Source organism: Danio rerio, chromosome 6 (assembly GCF_049306965.1).
Source record: "Danio rerio strain Tuebingen ecotype United States chromosome 6, GRCz12tu, whole genome shotgun sequence".
NCBI classification, from domain to species: Eukaryota; Metazoa; Chordata; class Actinopteri; order Cypriniformes; family Danionidae; genus Danio; species Danio rerio.
Genome location: NC_133181.1, coordinates 41,436,181 through 41,455,000, shown reverse-complemented (window position 1 = coordinate 41,455,000; position 18,820 = coordinate 41,436,181). Strand labels below are relative to the sequence as shown.

At 35.5% G+C, this 18,820-nt stretch overlaps 3 protein-coding genes across 21 annotated transcripts in view; 1 reads left to right on the top strand and 2 right to left on the bottom strand.

Annotated features, from left to right (window-relative positions):
* hdac7b (histone deacetylase 7b) overlaps positions 1 to 1,477 on the top strand; it is a 27,019-nt gene extending 25,542 nt beyond the window's left edge. For all 15 annotated transcript variants that reach the window (XR_012408072.1, XR_012408073.1, XR_002459098.3 and 12 more), the window contains one exon: positions 1 to 1,477. This exon is cut by the window's left edge and continues 24 nt beyond it. Coding sequence is in view for 8 of the 15 variants with exons in the window: in XM_017356649.4 (XP_017212138.1) it covers positions 1 to 64 (64 nt within the window). In the remaining 7 variants the exon portion in view is untranslated.
* Positions 1,478 to 3,173: 1,696 nt separating this feature from the next.
* On the bottom strand, positions 3,174 to 9,386 carry slc48a1b (solute carrier family 48 member 1b). Its single transcript, NM_200006.1, is given in 4 exon segments — positions 3,174 to 4,135; positions 6,527 to 6,694; positions 9,042 to 9,189; positions 9,277 to 9,386. Coding segments are annotated over 3 exon segments (435 nt in total). The 5' UTR covers positions 9,172 to 9,189; positions 9,277 to 9,386; the 3' UTR covers positions 3,174 to 3,998.
* A 2,981-nt stretch (positions 9,387 to 12,367) lies between these two features.
* bin2b (bridging integrator 2b) overlaps positions 12,368 to 18,820 on the bottom strand; it is a 13,186-nt gene continuing 6,733 nt past the window's right edge. For all 5 annotated transcript variants that reach the window (NM_199796.1, XM_005166011.6, XM_073952604.1 and 2 more), the window contains 7 exon segments: positions 12,368 to 12,835; positions 13,936 to 14,034; positions 14,570 to 15,149; positions 17,807 to 17,889; positions 18,221 to 18,296; positions 18,411 to 18,496; positions 18,606 to 18,713. In NM_199796.1, coding sequence (NP_956090.1) covers positions 12,725 to 12,835; positions 13,936 to 14,034; positions 14,570 to 15,149; positions 17,807 to 17,889; positions 18,221 to 18,296; positions 18,411 to 18,496; positions 18,606 to 18,713 — 1,143 coding nt within the window. In that variant the 3' untranslated portion in view covers positions 12,368 to 12,724.

Below are 18,820 nucleotides of genomic sequence, written 5' to 3'. Positions count from 1 at the left end.
CGATGAAACCCATTCGACAGTTTCCTTTACTAGAAGAACCTTTTCCTTTCAAAGCAGAAGCTGATCAATAATCTGCTGTAAGCTGAAGGAAATGCAGGACACAATCCAAAAAAAGAGCACTTCTCTAATCACACGAATGCTTCACTCAAATGCTGAGTCATTTCTGAGGTTTTTTTTTTTTTACTTAACATTAGCTTGCACATGACAGACAAATCAAACTAGCATAGTACAAACAGGAAATGAACATGTATGAGAAATGAGTTTTAAAGGTTCTTGTTCAGGATATTTGACTGTTTAGTGGAACAAATTTGGTAGACACTGCTTTTTAAAGGTTTGGTTCAGTCCTTTATTTTGTTTGTTGAAAAAACAACAACAAGAAAAACGTAAAATGTGAAATCTTTGCTGGTTTTTAAGCTGTCTGTTAACTAAATAATCTGGCAGATATGCAGCATAGTTTTCAGAAAACATTCACAGTAATTCACGTTTCTTAAGTATCAAATCATATTTCTAAACGATCAGGTGACGCTGAACACTGGAATAATAACCATGAAAGAACATGGGAATAAATTAAATTGTAATTACATAATATATTTTTTCAAATACATTTTCTATTTTTTTAGAATATATTAATATTCAATTCATCATTATTTCTCTAGCGCTTTTACAATGTAGATTGTGTCAAGGCAGCTTAACATAAAAAGTTGTAGTAAACAGAATCTGTGTCAGTCTAGTTTTCAGAGTTGAAGTTCAGTTTAGTTAAGTGTTTTAGTTTTCACTGCTGAAAGTCCAAACACTGAGGAGGAAAACCATTGATGCACAGCTCCACAAGTCCCGAACCAAGCAAGCCAGTGGTAACAGTGGCGAGAAACAAAACCACCAATTGACAAAAGTGAAGGAAAAAACCTTTAGAGAAACCACATTCAGTTGGGGACAATTATTTCTCCTCTGGCCAATCCTCTTGTGCAGAACTGCAGTCTAGTTTATTACTAACAAATTTATTATTAACATCATAAATGATGTTAATGTTTTTACTGTTGAATAGATTTGCACCCCAACTGTTTAAATAGCAGAGTAAGCTTTTCCTCATAAACTCAAAAACACCTACAGTTATCAGCATCTGTCTAGGAAATGACCAATAGTCTTCTGCCATTTTAAAATTCCATTTGAAACTATGAAAACATCTGAAATTGCACTTTATTTGATCACTTTTAAAAGAAAAACATACTGAGACATTTTACTCTTAATACAGGATAATTATCCCCTTTAATGAATATGTAAGGCAGCTATACTAGAATGTGAGCTATTTATAGAGCAAGCATTAAAAATGAGATTTGCTGTCCGCTTGCAAAGCTAGCCGATTCTGCATTTCTGAGAATGCTGTCTTTTTTTTATTACCAAATTGCTGTAACATTACACAAAGCTTTTTGTCTGATTTTGTTTTGTTTTTTAAATAAAAATAAAGCTGTATTTTAACCAAGCTGCATAATTTCACTCTCTCTTGTGAAGCCAACATGGAAGTAACTGAAACTGCAATTCATCAAAACTCCGCTAGTCCTGGCTCCATAATGGAGCAAATTTCTATTGATCCTAAATGTTAAAATGGGCAACTTTACAGCAGAAGAAAAGATGTTTACAGCCTGGTACAAAAAACAACAACCCGATTTTGTGCATAAAGCTAATATTACACTTCATGACAACTGTGAGGGGGGTAAATTCTTTTATAACTCATCCGTTTCGTTTATATTAAGTTTGCATAATTAAGGGCAAGGTCACTTGAGTGACAGCTAAGTCTCGCTGGTTGCCTTCACGTCACCTCAGCCGCTGAACTCGACATATACATCATATTCTTGTGCTGTTGTATGTGGCTTTACACAATCAATTGCCTTTTGGAATTATTTCTTACAATTATTAGAAAACAAGGCATGCTGTGTGCACTTCATTGTGTTCACAAACCATTCAATTAGCTTCCATTTCGCATGTGAATGAAATTATATACCATATCTATAAATGTATTTGTTTTATTTAAGATGGTTTATGATTTGTATTTTTCTTTTGACCAGTAATGCATTCCAGAATCTGACAGATTGATTAGCTGTAGGCCAGGCCCGGATAGGCCAATCGGAAGGACCGGGAGAGTTTCCCTGTGGGCTGGTCCGTTTTTTAACCGCGAGGGCCGGTGTTTCTAGCTGCTTGCACTCTCAGCAGTCGCACTTTTTTTTCCATTTATTTATTTCTCTGACCATAGCCTCACTCTTTTTATTCATTATTTTGCCGCAGCTCCGCTCTTCTTATTTATTGTCTCACAGCCCCATAAGCAAAATGCAGCCTGCATGGTGATGATGATGTAATTATTATTCCGGCCACACAACTGTAACAGCGTCATTGTGGTCCAGTGGTCAGCACGTTGCGTTACGACGTCAACGATCCGTGTTCGATCCTCACCTGAATAGTTTTTTTTTTTTGTCATTTTTATCGTTAAGACATATAAAACTGTAAGGTTGTTGAACGTTTGAAGTTCTAAAGGAGCTGTTTTCTTGAAAAAGATGTGATAGTGTCATTAGAAAATAAATTGGAAATTACCTTATTTTAATATAGTCAGTCGTGAACTGAGGTGGGCCGGTCTGCTTGAAACTCCAGGGCTGAAAAGGGAGTCCCACTCCGACCCTGCTGTAGGCTCTAGAATAGTCATTTGAAACGTGTTATGCCTGGATTTCATAAACAGCCTTGCATTTACTAACAAAGAGTATAGAGTAATTTGCGTTTTCCTCTTGTAGAAGAATGTTTAGTGGCTCAATGTATTACAGCAGTGTTTATAAAAGTCTAAACACTTTATTAATATAGTATACAACCAAGCACATGTGGTCAGAACACAAACGAGTCGCAGGTTATGAAGTATTAAGTGTTTCTCCCAAAGAAGAGCCAGTCTAATCAAAATGCTAGCAGCCGTCTGTAGCTTTGCTCACACTCCGCCTCTTTGCCCATTTTTGGTTACTCCCGGTTGGTGCAATGACGTGCGATCAAAATGGCGACGGTTGGCCACGCCCACTTGTAGCTTTATTTGCAGACTTCAGAAACCTATGGGTGACGTCACAGATACTACGTCCATATCTTTTATTGTCAATGATTTTAACTTTCTTTATTGAGTTTCAAAGAAGCTGATGTCCCACACAGAATAAGGACATAATAACAGGTTATTTTATTAATGGGCCACTCACACATACATAAAGATATTGATTTTGTAATACAATATAATGGATTTGTTCACATAAGTTGAGGCGAAAGCAAAAAAAACCCATTCTAAACAGTATAATACAATGTTTTTGCGTAATTATGTAAAAAAAAGAAAGCTCAAAGTTATAGAACAACAAACTCGTGCATTAATGTCTGAGCGCAGCTGACAGACATTTGATGTTCAATATGAAAAACCCTGTTTGTCTTGTGGAAACATACGCTACAAAAATCATTCAATCCATGAACAAAGAACCATAACCTTTCCAAACAGCACATCCTTCACCTATAAAGCCTCAAGATTCCCAAAGGAACAGCGTTTGTGATGGTTAAACCACTTACTAAAGGACATTAAAGTGCTTATTTTAAAAAAAACACCAGACATCTGTGCGGTAGCAGGAGAACGTGTGACATTCTCCAGCTCAATTAAAAACTGTCACTCGTATCTCATAATGAAACAGCAGAAGGAAAAACATTCAAGACAAGAAGAAAACAGCAGCTTGGAGAAAGACAGAAACTCTTCTTAACATCTCATTCAATGTAAAAAGGCTCAGAAAGACTGACATTGATCATAGAGTTTAAAAAGTCCAGATTTAAAACTTAAGAGCGCTGGACAGACGAGTGTAGAAAGAGAGAATGATCTGCTACTGATATCCTACTTTCAGACTCTCCTCGTTGAGTGTTTCTGCTCCAGTCTGCACGCTAACAGCCGAGCACATGTGGTATGTTTGTGATTGTTTACCTGTGGACACTAGTGTGCTGCTGTGTGTTTAAAAGTCATTGAGGATGGAGATGTCTGCGAACTCTTTGCGATATCGATGCGAGTAAAGGGTCAACAGGAAGGACCACTTCAAGCTCATGAAGCTCCACACACATGACAGGTACAGACTGGTGGGATCTGTGAGCGCTGCGGACACAAAAAAACAGCACTTTCTTCAAAACACGTCACATAGTTGAAGACAAAACTACAATTTCACAAGATTTCACATAGTTTTTTTAAACATATTTCCCATGTGATGTTTAACAGAGCAATTGTTAAACATTTTTTTTTTTACAGTATTTCCTTATATATTTTTGATTCTGGAGAGTTATTTCTTTCAGTTTGGCTAAAATTTAAAAATAGAAAAAACAGGAATAGTCCCAGTGAAATCAAAATGTAGTTTTTGAGGTATTATGATAGTCTAATGTGTACTAGTATCTTGCCATAGATATATACACTAGATATCGCATACGGACCCTGAGCATGTGTCAATAGCGCCGCCACATTTGTACAGTGCTCCCAGGACAAACGTCATTCAATTGCACTAGTAAAGACTAAAGCCAGTGTGAAGATGTTGGAGTTTAGTGCTGTGTACGGGTGTTGTAATGAGCAAACAAAGTACATAGGCAGAACATTTCATAGGCACCATTTTGTTTTTTTAAAGATTTTGAATATTAAACTTTTGTGCTAAACGAGTATTGATAATAATAAAGTCTCTTACTGCCTAAATACTAGGTTTATGCGATTTTTGTTGAGTAAAATCAGCAAAAAATGTAAATGAAATAGGACAAAAAGATGCTGCGGTGCTAGAAACTTATTGTCGCTTAAGTGAACGAGTCGTTCATAACAGGGATTCATTCACTAACGAACTGCTCCCTCCGTTAACATTAAGTGAAAGCAGGAGTGGAGGTGTTTTTCAAGACAAGGATTAGATCTAATTTAACAGGGAGGGAGCATAATACATTCCATGTACACAAACACTTGCTCTTTGCAATGCCCGTGCTGTCACTGATCCATCAATGCAGAAAAGTGATGTAAAATTATCATTTTAGTCATTTAGATAAAATATTTGCATACTGACCTCTGGGAAAAGATAGATATAGATATATGTATATATGTGCATATATCTCTGGCTCTGGATGGCCAGTCGTCCACTGCACATGGGTCCCACATTCATTTCAAAGGGGCGCTACCCTGTACTAAAATGGCAGCTCTGTTGACACATTCCTTCCAATAGACAATAGCCTGAGTGACATCTAATGTAAAGATTTATGGTGTCTTGCAAGCTTGTAAAATATGCACTGTTATCAAAGGCAAAGACAGAAGACATTCAATATTAAAACTGTTTTAGAACTATTTGAAAAAAAAAACTTGTTGTTAAACAACTTAGGAAATATCTGAAAAAAATAGGGTAAACACAAGAGCCAATTTTTGCATTTGTGTAAAGGAGCAATTTTTAGCAATATGAAATGATGAGTCGTCTCAAATTAAGACTGACAAACATTGGTGTGTAACACCTGACAAAAAGGTGTGTAATATACAAAATTATTACAAAAGAATTGAACCTGGAGATGCTCTAAAATCACCCTGAATTTATTCATTATTAAAAACGAGGTATATTTGCATTACAGGGTTTATTGCAATAAATGTAGTTTTTTTTAGCTTGCGTTATTTTAGCACTATAAAGTTTTGCATCATTGAAGTTACTGTTTTTATCAAAAATTTACAATTTAATACTATTAAATTATAATAAAACTAGTAATATAATTTCATTCGTTTTTTATAAAAACGTAACAATAGACAGCACCGAGAAAAAATACACACAGTTGAAGTCAGAATTATTAGCCCCCCTTAGATTTTTAAAAAAAATTCTTTTTAAAATATTTTCCAAATGATGTAAGAAAAGTCTCACAGTATATGTCTGATCATATTTTTTCTTCTGAAGAAAGTCTTATTTGCTTATATATAGTAAAAATTATTTGCCCTCCTGTGAATATTCTTTTTCGAATATTTCCCAAATGAAGTGTAACAGAGAAAGGATTTTCAATAATATTTTTTCTTCTGGAGAAAGTCTTATCTGCTTTTATTTCAGCTAAAATAAAAGCAGTTTAGAAAAAACATTTTAAGGTCAATATTATTAGCCCTCATAAGAATTTTTTTGATTGTTTACGGAACAAACTATCATTTTACAATGACCTGCCTAATCACCACCTAGTTAACCTAATTAAACTAGTTAAATCTTTAAAATGCACTTTAAGCTTTTAATACTAGTATCTTGAAAACTATCTAGTAAATATTATTTGCTATTAGAAATAAGTTATTATGTTTAAAATGTGTTGAAGAAAAAACTTCTCTCTGTTCAACAGAAATTGGGGGAAACATTAAACATTTTAAATTTAACAGGAGGAAATTATATTAATTCTGACCTTAAGTGTATATAATGTTCAATATTTATGTTTTAGCTTCAGGTAACCTCAATACCCTTGTTCGCATCTATCTCTGTTCAAGAGATATGGGAGTGATTGCATCTGTACTTACACTGTTGGCGTGAGATGGCGACACAGAGGAAAGAGATGAACGCGACGATGGACAGCACCGAGAAAATGACACCCATGGCCATGAAGAACTTCAGGCCCTTTAACCATGTTCTCCAGTAGTCCTGGATGTACATGATGTGTGTGACCAGAGCCCATAATGCCAAAACTCCTGAAAAAAAAAAACACACAATAAGCAAACACATCTCTGACTCGGCACTCATTACTGCTTTGTCATTCTCACATGCATGAAAACTACTGGGTTTCTGTGTGACAGCACTATTATATTCTCTCAGCTCTGCTAGATTTGCAGAAGAGCATTCTGTGATATTACACAACACAGCAGAAACTCCCTAACCAACATTACCATACTTCCATATTAAACACTGCGGTGATGGTGGGTAGGACGTTTACTATAGTCAGAAGTAATACAATAAACTCATGTGAAATTTCAAACAGTGACTGCAAAGCTGTGTGTGATTCCGGTGTATTTACTTTACAGGTATTTTTGTAATCTTATAAATGGAGAGTATTTGTACACTTTGGTGTGTGCAAAAGTGATTTAAAGTATCTATTTTAATGTCAAAGTATGGGTTAAACAATATTCCTTTCTCCTTCAGAGTAACATGTATTCATGTAAATACAGAATAACATGCATTCATGTGAATGAATACATTATAATACTTATTTTGAAATCAGTGGCCAAAATCAGTGGTTTGACAGATGGTGGCAAGTGGTTTAACAATGTTAAATGCTAAAGAATGAGGATTTTGTGGCTGTGCTGTGACCTTGTAAAATGTCTTTTTATATGATTATTTCTTTAAATATGCATGAAAAGATTTTTACATACTCAACGGCCACTTTATTAGGTACACCTACAGCTCGTTAACACAAATTTCTAATTAGCCAATCACAAGGCAGCATCTCAATGCATTTAGTCATGTAGACATGGTCAAAGACGATCCGCTGCAGTTCAAACCGAGCACCAGAATGGGGAAGAAAAGTGATTTAAGTGACTTTGCACGAGGCATGGTTGTTGGTGCCAGACGGGCTGGTCTGAGTATTTTAGAAACTGCTGATCTGCTGGGATTTTCACGCACAACCATGATCTCTAGGGTTTACAGAGAATCGTCTAATACAGGAAAACATTTAACGTCTAACTCCAGCTGAATAATGTGCCATGTCATATAGCATGAATCATCTCAGACTGGTTTCTTGAACTTGACAATGAGTTCACTGTACTCAAATGGCTTCCACAGCCACCAGATATCAATCCAATAGAGCACCTTTGGGATGTGGTTGAATGGGAGATTCGTAACATGGATGTGCAGCTGACAAATCTGCAGAAACTGTGTGATGCTGACATGTCAATATGGACCAAAATCTCAGAGAAATGTTTCCAGTACCTTGTTGAATCTATGCCACGAAGGATTAAAACAGTTCTGAAGGCAAAAGGGTACTAGTAAGGTGTACCTAATAACGTGGCCGGTGAGTGTATGTAATCTATTATAATTTACATTTCAGTGGGTATCGTATGTAAATCACTGAAGAAATGAAGATGGCCATAATAAATCAATTTATGACTAACTACTGACACAGGGGAAAAAATAATATAAAGCTCTACTAAAAGTTTTTGTATGCTTTAAAAAATGTTTATTTTAGTCTTTGATCCACTTTAAAATGCAAAAAGATTAAAGGTGATTTAATGCAGCAACTAAAATATGCCCAGTTTTAATTCAAATTTAACCTAATTGTTAATCTTAACCCTGTTTAAACAGTTAAAGGTCATTTTGGCTGTCAAACATCCAATAACTAAACACACAAAAAGATCAGCAAAATCAAGACATTCCTTTATGATTCTCTTGCACAACACCAACTCAAAGACCTCGAGCACAGTGACGGATCAAAGTGCACTAAGAAACTAAACGTTTAAGGAAAAAAACACTGTTCTGGACAAAATTCCTCAAAGCTTTTATTTTGTTTTTGATTGTTGTTTGCCATGTTTTTCGCTTGAATACTAAAATTACATTTTACTTCTGCCTATAATTAAATAGGCAAAACTTTCTATCAAAAATGTAATTTTTTGCAAGTTACTTAAATAGATAATTCACCTAAAAATTAAAATGTTGTCATAAATAAATCATCTTTTACTTCTTTAAAACCTTTATGAATTATTTTCTCTGTTAACCACAAAAGAAGATATTTTGAAGAATGCTGAAAACCTGTAACTATTGACTTCCATAGTATTTGTTTTTCTAGTTAGAGATTTTCAGCTTTCTTGAAAAAATCTTCTTTTGTGTTCAAAGAAATTAAAGAAAGATTATATTTTCTTTTTATGGAGAACTATTTCTTTAAAATCTACACCAAAACATTCAAATCCATGTTAACATTTTTGTCCTAAAATTGGGATTTGCCAACACAACACATCACAGGCTCTTTCCGAGTTGGTCAGTGATGCCCACCAATGCTGTCTATGTTAAGTTGGTTAGTTCACCTTGAGACACAGCCAAGGAATTTACCTGATAATCCTCCCATCGCGGCGGTCCACGGCTGTTTGTAAGCGATGTTCCACACCAGAAACGCCGAAAAGCCCACCAGCATCCCCATACACGAGTAGCCCACGCGAATATACGTCTTATTGAACGCCATTCCTGTCGTCAGATCCACCTGAATGAACAAGGAAAATACTCTTCAAACAACAAAGAACTATCCAGATGCTAAAAATAGTTGTTGTGGGGAATCCGCGCGTTTGACCTGGAGACAGCGGTGAAATCCAGCTGTAGTTGTTATCGCCACTAGTGGAGAAATGTCATTCACTGGGGCTTTATAAAGAAGAGAGAGTCCGCCTCAGTCGATCAATCCACATCTACCGTCATTTACTGCTCCATAATGCGTCGTGTGGGGTGTTTGTTGCTCTTCGCAGAGGTTCAGCTCAGGAGCAAAAGTGAAATCATGCGTCTTTTTGACAGAGAACAGCGACGCCTGCGGGTGTGGAAGAGAAAATATGCGGCCGTCATTTACTCACGCTCAAGTTATTCCAAACATGTGAGTTACTTCTTTTTGCTTTTACATTTTAATGTTTACTTTATAAATGTTTGAATGTGCATGAGTGTGCAAAACGGTGTATAAATTCCTCTATTAGCAAACGCCTAGCAAGAAACATCCAGGGTGGATGCTGCACAGTGCACACTGATAGTGAATGAAGAGATTCCCCCCAAAAAATGTGTAACATGCTTTCAGTATCCAGAAAAGTGATATATAAATGTAAGGAATCATTAATTATTATTATTATTATTATTTCGTAAGTCAACCAGGGCTTAATTTGTGCCGGAACATGCCGGATCCGGAACCTCATTTTACCGATCCCCCTTCTCAATCGTCCACTGTTTACTTTCACTTTCGTCCGCGACACCCCTGGCCATCCACCGCACCAACCACCATAGTCGCCACACCGAACCCCCACCTACTCTCCACTTTCGTGCGCGACATCCTCTCTATCCTCGGGTAACGTAACATGCCGGATCCGGGGCAGGATACCACCTACTCTTTTTCACAGGACATTCTGGGATTTTTTAATGACCACGAAGAGTCAGGACCTCGGTTTAACATCTCATCTGAAAGTGAGCAGTATCGAGTCCCCTTCACTATACTGGGGCGTTTAGACTCACACAGACGACAGGTTGAGCGCCCCCGGTTGGCCTCACTAACACCACTTCTGGCAGCAACCTAGCTTTCCTATGTGGTCTCCAGGTACTGATCAGAAGCAGCACTGCTTCAGTGGGCAGCCATGTGAGATTTGCTGCCAGCATTTTCAAACGAATGAAGCCAATGCTGTTACAAACATTCTTCAAAATATCTTACCTAATATATTCATCATTTTGTATTCACATTTTGTGAATAGTGTCTAAATGGTGTATAAATTCCTCTTTTATACACTAGATGTCACCAAAACTTCTAAAATACAATTTTGTAACACATTTTGCTGGGTATAAATCTAGTTCTGACATAACACTGTTGCATTGCATTTTCCTGGAAACTTTTAGTTTTGACTGACAACATTTTGTAACATTTTACCAGGTATATTCTGACATTTCCTAACATGACATTTTGCCTTCTAGTTCTGACATTTTGTGATATCTAATTCATACATAATATTTTGTCACTAACAATGAAAATGGCAGATTCTTAGCATATTACCACAATAAAATGATGTACATTTGTTATAAGACTCTAATTTATTTTATCATATACACTACCGCTCAAAAGTTTGGGGTCAGTAGGATTTTAAAATGTTTTAAAAAGAGCTTCTCCTGCTCACCAAGGCTGCATTTATTTCATCAAAAATACAGTACAAATAGTAAAATGTTATGTCACTGTAAAATAACTGTTCAAAAGTAGTTTTTCATTTAATCATTTATTCCAGTGATTTAAAGATGAATTTTCAGCGTCATTACTCCTGTCTTCAGTAACATGATCCTTCAGAAATCACTCTTATTTTAATTATTATTATTTTATTAATATTATTGTTGTTGGTAATAGTAATAAAAGCAATGATGACTGGAGTAATAACTTCATTTGAAAATACATACAATAACAAAGCAGTTATTTAAAATTGTGGTAAATATTTAACAATTTAACTTTTTTTTTTACATTTAGTAAATGCCGCCTTGATGATCAGAATAATTTTCTTTAAGTTCTTTCATCAGTTGGAAAAGAATATCTTTTGCATAGATTATTATATAGAGAATTTTTTTCTTTTTTCTGATTACTGATCAACTGATTTCTGACCAACTTAATTAATTACAGCAACTCAGCAATGCCTCTTTTTTTGAGGTATTTATTATGACACAGACAACATATACAATTATTTTAATCACTTTCAACAGTGTTTTATAAAAACTCAAAGGGTTTTCTTTAAAATGATACCAAACATTTGCATTTACACCTCTGCATGTGGATTTAGGAAGCTTTTGAACTTGGGTTGGCAAAATCCTGGCGGAAACCCCAAAATAGCTTCTATTTTTAAGAGGTTAACCACTTAGGGGGGGGGGGGGGGGCAGTATGGAGCTTTAAAATTGAAAGAATGTAGAAGTAAATGACATCACAGACCCGGTACTGAGTCTCAGAGTTTAGGAGGTAAAAAAAAAAAAAAAAAAAACACATTACAAATAAATAAATAAATATAAAACTAAAACTGAATGTAGCTCTGGGGTAGAAACTACACAATCCTTTTTTTATATATTGACTTTTGGCCTATCTACATTATAATTTAACTTCTAAAAAACTGAAGACTCTTCTCATAGTTTATAGAATAAAACGCAAATTAACAATTTATTCAAAATGCTGTAATGGTCAATTCAGAAAATTAATTCTTTCCCAGAGCTGTATTTTAGTATCAGTAAGAAAAGTAAGTACGTTTACTACACTGAAAACAATTATTCAAGGATCAGTCCTTGGATTTACTTAATTTTTTTAAGTTGAGTGGTTGTAAACAATTTATTTGCGCTGCATTTAAACTGATAAATTTTGACAAGTTTGTTTAAATTCAACATTTATAAATTGTTTGCAACAATTTTTCAGACATCACTTTTGTGAGTGTAGCAGTGAATGTTCAATGCTATTAAAGGATGTACTGGAATTTTCCCACTTTTTTCAGCTTTTAACTTTATTGTAGAAAAAGAACAGATATTCTCTGTTCATATTAGAAAACTGCTTCACAGTGAACATCAGAAACTTTTTTTGGTCCTGTAAACATTGTCACAAGCTTGGTAGTCAACCTTTAACACTGAGTTTTATGAGAAACAACAGACGGTAAACATTACAAGACACACATAGAGCCACAAGATGCTAATTCAACAGAAACTGTATTAATATTCACCACTTGAAAATGTTTAAAAATATATATTTTTTGTACACAATATACTGGAACGTTCATAAGTATTAAACAGTGACAAATGATAAATGATGTGTAAATCTAGTGATTGTTATTAGGATCTATAAAAGTCAGAGAAGATCTGAAAATAAAGGACTAAGACTGTCTGCAGGGTCGAGTCCGCAACAGGAAGTTTGTAAAGACAACAAATGACAAGACAAGAGTGTCTTTCAAGTCTAGAGCACAGTGCAGACAGAGTTCATATTACAACATCCAGTCATGAGGACACTCCACAGGCACTGAAGGGGCTTTGGGTTCACATGGCGCCCTTCATGAGGTGATGCGCTCGATCTCAGACTCCTCCACGATGCCGGAGAGAAGAGTCAGATCCTTGTACTGGATCCAGTCCTGCTCTCTCACTCCCCACACAAAGCCGTCAGGCTGAAACACAATATTACAGGACTGTTTAATGGTGCTAACAGGTTTCAGGCTGTTTTATTAAATTAACACATTAAAGGGTTAGTTCACTCAATAATTACATTTCTGCTAATAATTCTCGTAATAACATCATGTTTACTACTGACAATACAACCTACTGAGGATAAGCAATGGGACTGTTTACTATTGTCCACAGTTAATATAACAAGTAAAGTTCTTAGACAAACATTCTGGTGGTTTGAGAAAGCCGAGTCTGAAAGTTTGAAGTAGGTTTAAAAGTTAAAATATTTTAAGACATTAAGAAATTTGAAACATTTTAGCATGTTTCTATTCTGGATTGACATCTTTCTTGCAAGGCGGTTGCTAGGGTGTTCTAAATGGTTGCCAAGGTGGTGCTAGGCAGTTGCTAGAGTGTTCTGAATGGTTGCTAGGCAGTTGCTAAGGCATTGCTAGGCTGTTCTAAGTGGTTCCTAAGGTGTTGCTAGGTGGTTGCTAGGGTGTTCTGAATGGTTGCTAGACAGTTGCTATGGGGTTCTGAGTGGTTGCTAAAACATTGCTAGGATGTTCTCGGTCATTGCTTAGGTGTTATGCAGTTGCTTGGCTGTTCTGAGTGATTGCTAGGTTGTTGCTATGGTGTTCCGAGTGGTTGCTAAAGTGTTGCTAGGTGGATGTTTAGGTGTTCTGAGTGGTTGCTAGGCAGTTACTAAAGCATAACTAGATGGTTGCTAGAGTGTTCTGAATTGTTGCTAGGGGCTTGCTATGGTGTTGAGTGGATGCTAGGCAGTTACTAAGGCATTGATAGATGGTTGCTAGAGTGTTAAATGATTGCTAAGGTGTTGCTAGGGTGTTCTGAGTGGTTTCTCAGGCATTGCTAGATGGTTGCTAGGGTGTTCTGAGTGGTTGCTAAGGCGTTGCAAGGTGGCTGCTAGAGCGTTCTAGGTGGTTGCTAAGGTGCAGCGGTGATGTTTGCGCGCGAGGAGAAGTGAACCGTGAGCAGATTACAGGTCTACACGCGAGAAAACTACAGCTCGCGAGCGCACAGGGGATCTTCACGCGCGCATATATATATATATATATATATTTAGGTATATATATCTGCATACCTTTTCTTCTTCATCATCTACAAACGTAAGGATCAGATCTCCCTTTTCAAACAGAAGCAGCACACCTTCATCTGAGTCTTGACTCTTCAGAGCAACAGCCTGAAAAATAATCGAAACAAAAACATCAACGACACAAATCAATCTTACAGGAGAGTTGTCAACAGACAAAAGTTCTGTCATGACTTAACAGCAAAACTCAGTCCAAGGCACTCGAAAAATGCTTTAAAATCCTTAAAAACACCTACATGTTTCACTTTGCCGAAACGCATTGGTTTTTTAAGGATTAGTCATGTCAATAAAGGCTTTTTAATATTTTTTCCACATTTTTCGAGTGTCTTGGACCAATTTTTGCTGTTTGAATCCCTTGTCCAAAGAGCACTGACACATTATTTAAGCTTCCCCGAGCTTTTTGTTTGATTTTGGATTTCTGTCATGACTTATTCAGATGACTTTAAGAATATTGAAAACCAGTAGCTATTGAACTCTACAGTGGTTATTTTTCCAATGAATTTTAATGCTTACTTTCTGACATTCTTCAAAGTATGTTCTTTTGTGTTCAATAGAAGATAGAAACTCATAAATAAATGGTAACCCATTTCATTTTCGGTTGAATTATGCCTTTAAGGGACTCTACCTTATAGAGGAAACCTGGAGGATTTTCATACTCCGTCTTTTGTTCCTTCACATCTTCACTGGATCCTTTTGTATTTTCATTTGTCTCTCCTTCATCCTTCTTTGATGTGCTGGATCTTCGAGGAGTGGGGATGGGTGCAGGTTTGTCCTCATCGGCCGATAAAAGTTTAGTCTGATCGTCTCCATCTGTTGATGCATTATGGGCGTCCTCTGATGATGCTGCTTGTGATAATTTAGATTCCTCCTCTTCCTGGCGCTCAACAGACACTGAATCTTGATGTTCCTGACCGTTTGCTTGTACGGTCTCATCAGTGGTACTCCCAGATGTGTTTTCGCTGGCTCCATCAGAACGAACTGAACACAAAGACTGCCGTTTGGGGGTGTTGGGTTCACTGTCAAAAGAGTCTGACTCGGATTCTGATATTTCTGTGCTCTTTGAGGGAGTGTGTATGCGTGTGTCTGTGTGTGCGAGGGTGTCGGGCATGCTGAGCTTGCTCATAGCCGGATGATCAGTAGGGAAGGCGGTGTTACAGGGGATCGGTGCAGAGATCGTAACAGATTTTCTCTTCTTTGATTTAGAACTAGAAGAAAGTAAAGCAAGTAACATTAAAAGACAATACAAAACATAAAAAAATAATTGATTTAAAAGGCACAGCCATCGTGTATTCATCCTCCACGTGTTTTAAACCCATTTCAGTTTCTTTCTTCTGATGAACACACAGAAAGATAGTCTGAAGTCATTGACCTCCATTGTGTTTTTTGTTTGGACGTCAATGGCTGCATTTGTCCAATATTCATGATTATATCTTGTGTTCAACAGAATAAAGAAATGCATCAAATGTAAAACCACTTAAGGAAATTAATATTTTTGGGGTGCACTATCCCATTAAGGTAGGTGCTCAGCCTTTGCAGATTTGGATTGATTAAAAACTCAATTAAATTCATATAAATTAAAGCAAACTGTGCAATTGCTCTATCGGTGCAGTTCATTTGATTAATTATAAATGCTGCCCTCTGATACATGGTGTGCACTAAATAAGCAGAGGTTGGTCTAAGTCTACTCCCAGATGAACTCTGGTGTGGTACAAATGAAATATGAAGTTCATATTCAGTTTTGGGGGTAACGCAATAGAAGTAATGCGAGTTACACAATAATAATACTTTTCTAGGAAATGAATAAACCAAGTAAAAATTAGGACTGAGTTACTTTTAAAAAAAGTAATGCAAGTTACTTTTTGTTTTGATTAATTTGACAGACAGTGACATAACTAATAAGACAAATAGTACAAAAGTAGATGATCTGTATATGTACGGGATGTTTTTTTGGTGTAATTTTTAAAAGGTAAATGAAGGTGTAGGTTATACAGTGCATTGTTAATTACAGAGCTCTTCTATTAAAAAAAATGCAAAAGTAACTCAAAAAGTAAGACCAGACAGAATATTTTGCTATTTCTGCTGAGAATTTAGTTTAATTTAACTAAAAACTTAATTTATGAAATAAATACATTTTTTACTTTTATTTGATGTTTACAATGCAAATCCAATTAGATCTACTTATTTGGTAAACAGTCTCTCATTTAATGTGTCTACTAAAAGACAGAACATATTAGTTCACTATTTGTATTGTAAATAAATCATATGAACGTTTTAATATTACTATTATTATATCACAATAATATTAGTGAAATATAATATTGCACACATAGACTTAATGATGGCCTAAAAATCTGAGAATTTCTGCGCTTGCAGATTTCGTGTGGGCCTACTGAAAAAGTAAAGTAACGCATTACTTACTAAAATAATTAACCAAGTAATGTAACTAGTTACTTTTTGTAGAGTAACTCAATATTGTAATGCATTACTTTCTAAAGTAACTTTCCCCAACACGGTTCATATTGTTCAACATATACAGTTCAATTTGCTTTGTTGTACAACATATTTGTTGAATACATACAATATACTTGTTGAATATACAAATACATTTAGTGAAACATTGTTCTGAATGTTCTGTAAAATATAATAAATGCTTGTGTGTGTGTGTGTGTGTGTGTGTGTGTGTGTGTGTGTTTGTGTGTGTTTATATTTTGTGTTCAAAATAACAGTGTAAATGCCAAGTGAACTAAGACTATATATATATATATATATATATATATATATATATATATATATATATATATATATATATATATATATATATATATATATATATATATATATATATATATATATTTGGTCCATACCAAATGAAACAAAATATAGGTGTGTGAACACCCAAAAGATGAAGCAAGCAATTATCACTGAAAAACATAAAAAAATACATTTCAACACCAAAACAAGTCATTTTGTGAACATTTGCCAGCTGTCTGTTCGGTGTGTATTACTGGAAACATACTGTAACATTTAGAATCAGGCAAGAGCCAGGATAGTTCTGAAAATTATTTCCAGTTATAGAGAGATAATAGAAAGCAGAAAGGCCTGAAAACAGATACCAAGGTTGTGTCATTGTTTCTTTGAAACCACACACACCAATAAACAATGTATGTTGTTGTATTAATACACCCGTTTAAATGTAAACATTTTAGCTTGATCTGTCAGATGTAGCCAATGCTATATACTGGTGTGTTGATTTCAAATATCAACCATGTTTTTCCACAAACCAATAACTGCACCCAAGTACAATGTCTAACTGTTTTTAAGGACATACAATATTTATTTCTACTGCTCAAACCTTGGGGTAGGGGTTAACATTTCTAATGTTCACCAAGGTTGCTTTTATTTGACCCAAAATAGGATAAAAGCTGCTATTAAACCAGCATTACAGTTGATTACATTTTTAGGTCACAAAAACAGTACATGCAAACCACGTCCACCGCCCATTTTTAAACCATATGCATAATGTACACATAGCTTGCATATGTGCTTTAAATAATTTTTGCACTACTGTACCTTCACAGTGGGCAAAACAATTGAGATGGAACAACAGTAAACCAATAAATATGGCAAACTATAAACGCTTGCATTGATCAGTGGGGGTTTAAAAGGTACTTCCCTCACTCTATTTAACAATAACTACAAAGATATTCCTACTGCTTATAACTTTTGAAGAGAAAAAGTGTAGATATTTGGCAAGGATGAATCTTTCTAGTGCATGTGTGGATTGTATGTCCATGCCATCATATAACAAGTCTAAACTTTGCATCTACTACAGATCTTGATTATTCAAAAAAACAAATGTTACCTGTTTAGTCCTTTAACTATGAAGGGTTTGGTGGAGTGCTGATCTTCAAGCTTCTTCATCATATTATAAATGTTGTGATTCAACTGAAATGTGAAAATACATTTTGACGGTCAGTAACACTAAACTCTTCAACCTTTTTAAACTAAGATTTAAATAACATTAAACATGGTTACTAAAAAGAGAATGATGCAGCTCATACTGATAAAAAAAATAAATAAATTATCTAATCAATAAATAAAAGTCATTCAGTGAGTCAAAGTAGATCTTATACATGCAAATGTTCTTCTCAGAGGTCCTGTAAGATTACTGTTTGCTGTAACACTACACATTTTAAATACAAAAGAAATCTTGTAAGATGCGTCAAAGCAAATCAAGAAAAACTGTAATTCACAACAGGAAAAGTGCAATTCTTACCATACTCATCTCCTTGTAGAAAACATCCCGCAGGTTTGAGATGTTCTGGAACATGGTGACATAGCAACTGATACGACTGAAAGCAGGAAGAGAGTGTACCCAAATTAAGTTACTATTTGTACCATCAGGAACGTTTTTGTTTAACTGGGAGGAATTTTTGGGGAATTTTGTTTGATAAAGCTGCACCAACCTTTGATAGAGAACAGGCAGTTCCTCTCTCAACTCTTTGTTAATGTCTTCAAATACCTCCTGGGCTTTGTTAAACTCTTCCTCAGCCTGAGAGGAATTAGAAACAATGACCATACAAACAGTTCAGCTATAAATATACATTTGCAATATGGATTATTTCTAAATAAGATGTTGAAATGATCAAATGTTAGCTGACCTTATTTACTTTGGCATCATCTCTCTTCTTGGCGCTTTGTAACGCCTCCAGATGATGACGGGTCGAATCATAATCAACTAGTTTCCTTCCTCGTTTAGCTACTCTTTCCTGCAAGATCACAGAATTACAGAATGTATAGCAACAGAACAGTGAGCTTAAAGTGACAGTGCACCTAAAAACTCAATTTCTCTCCTCTTTTATTCACCCTTAATTTG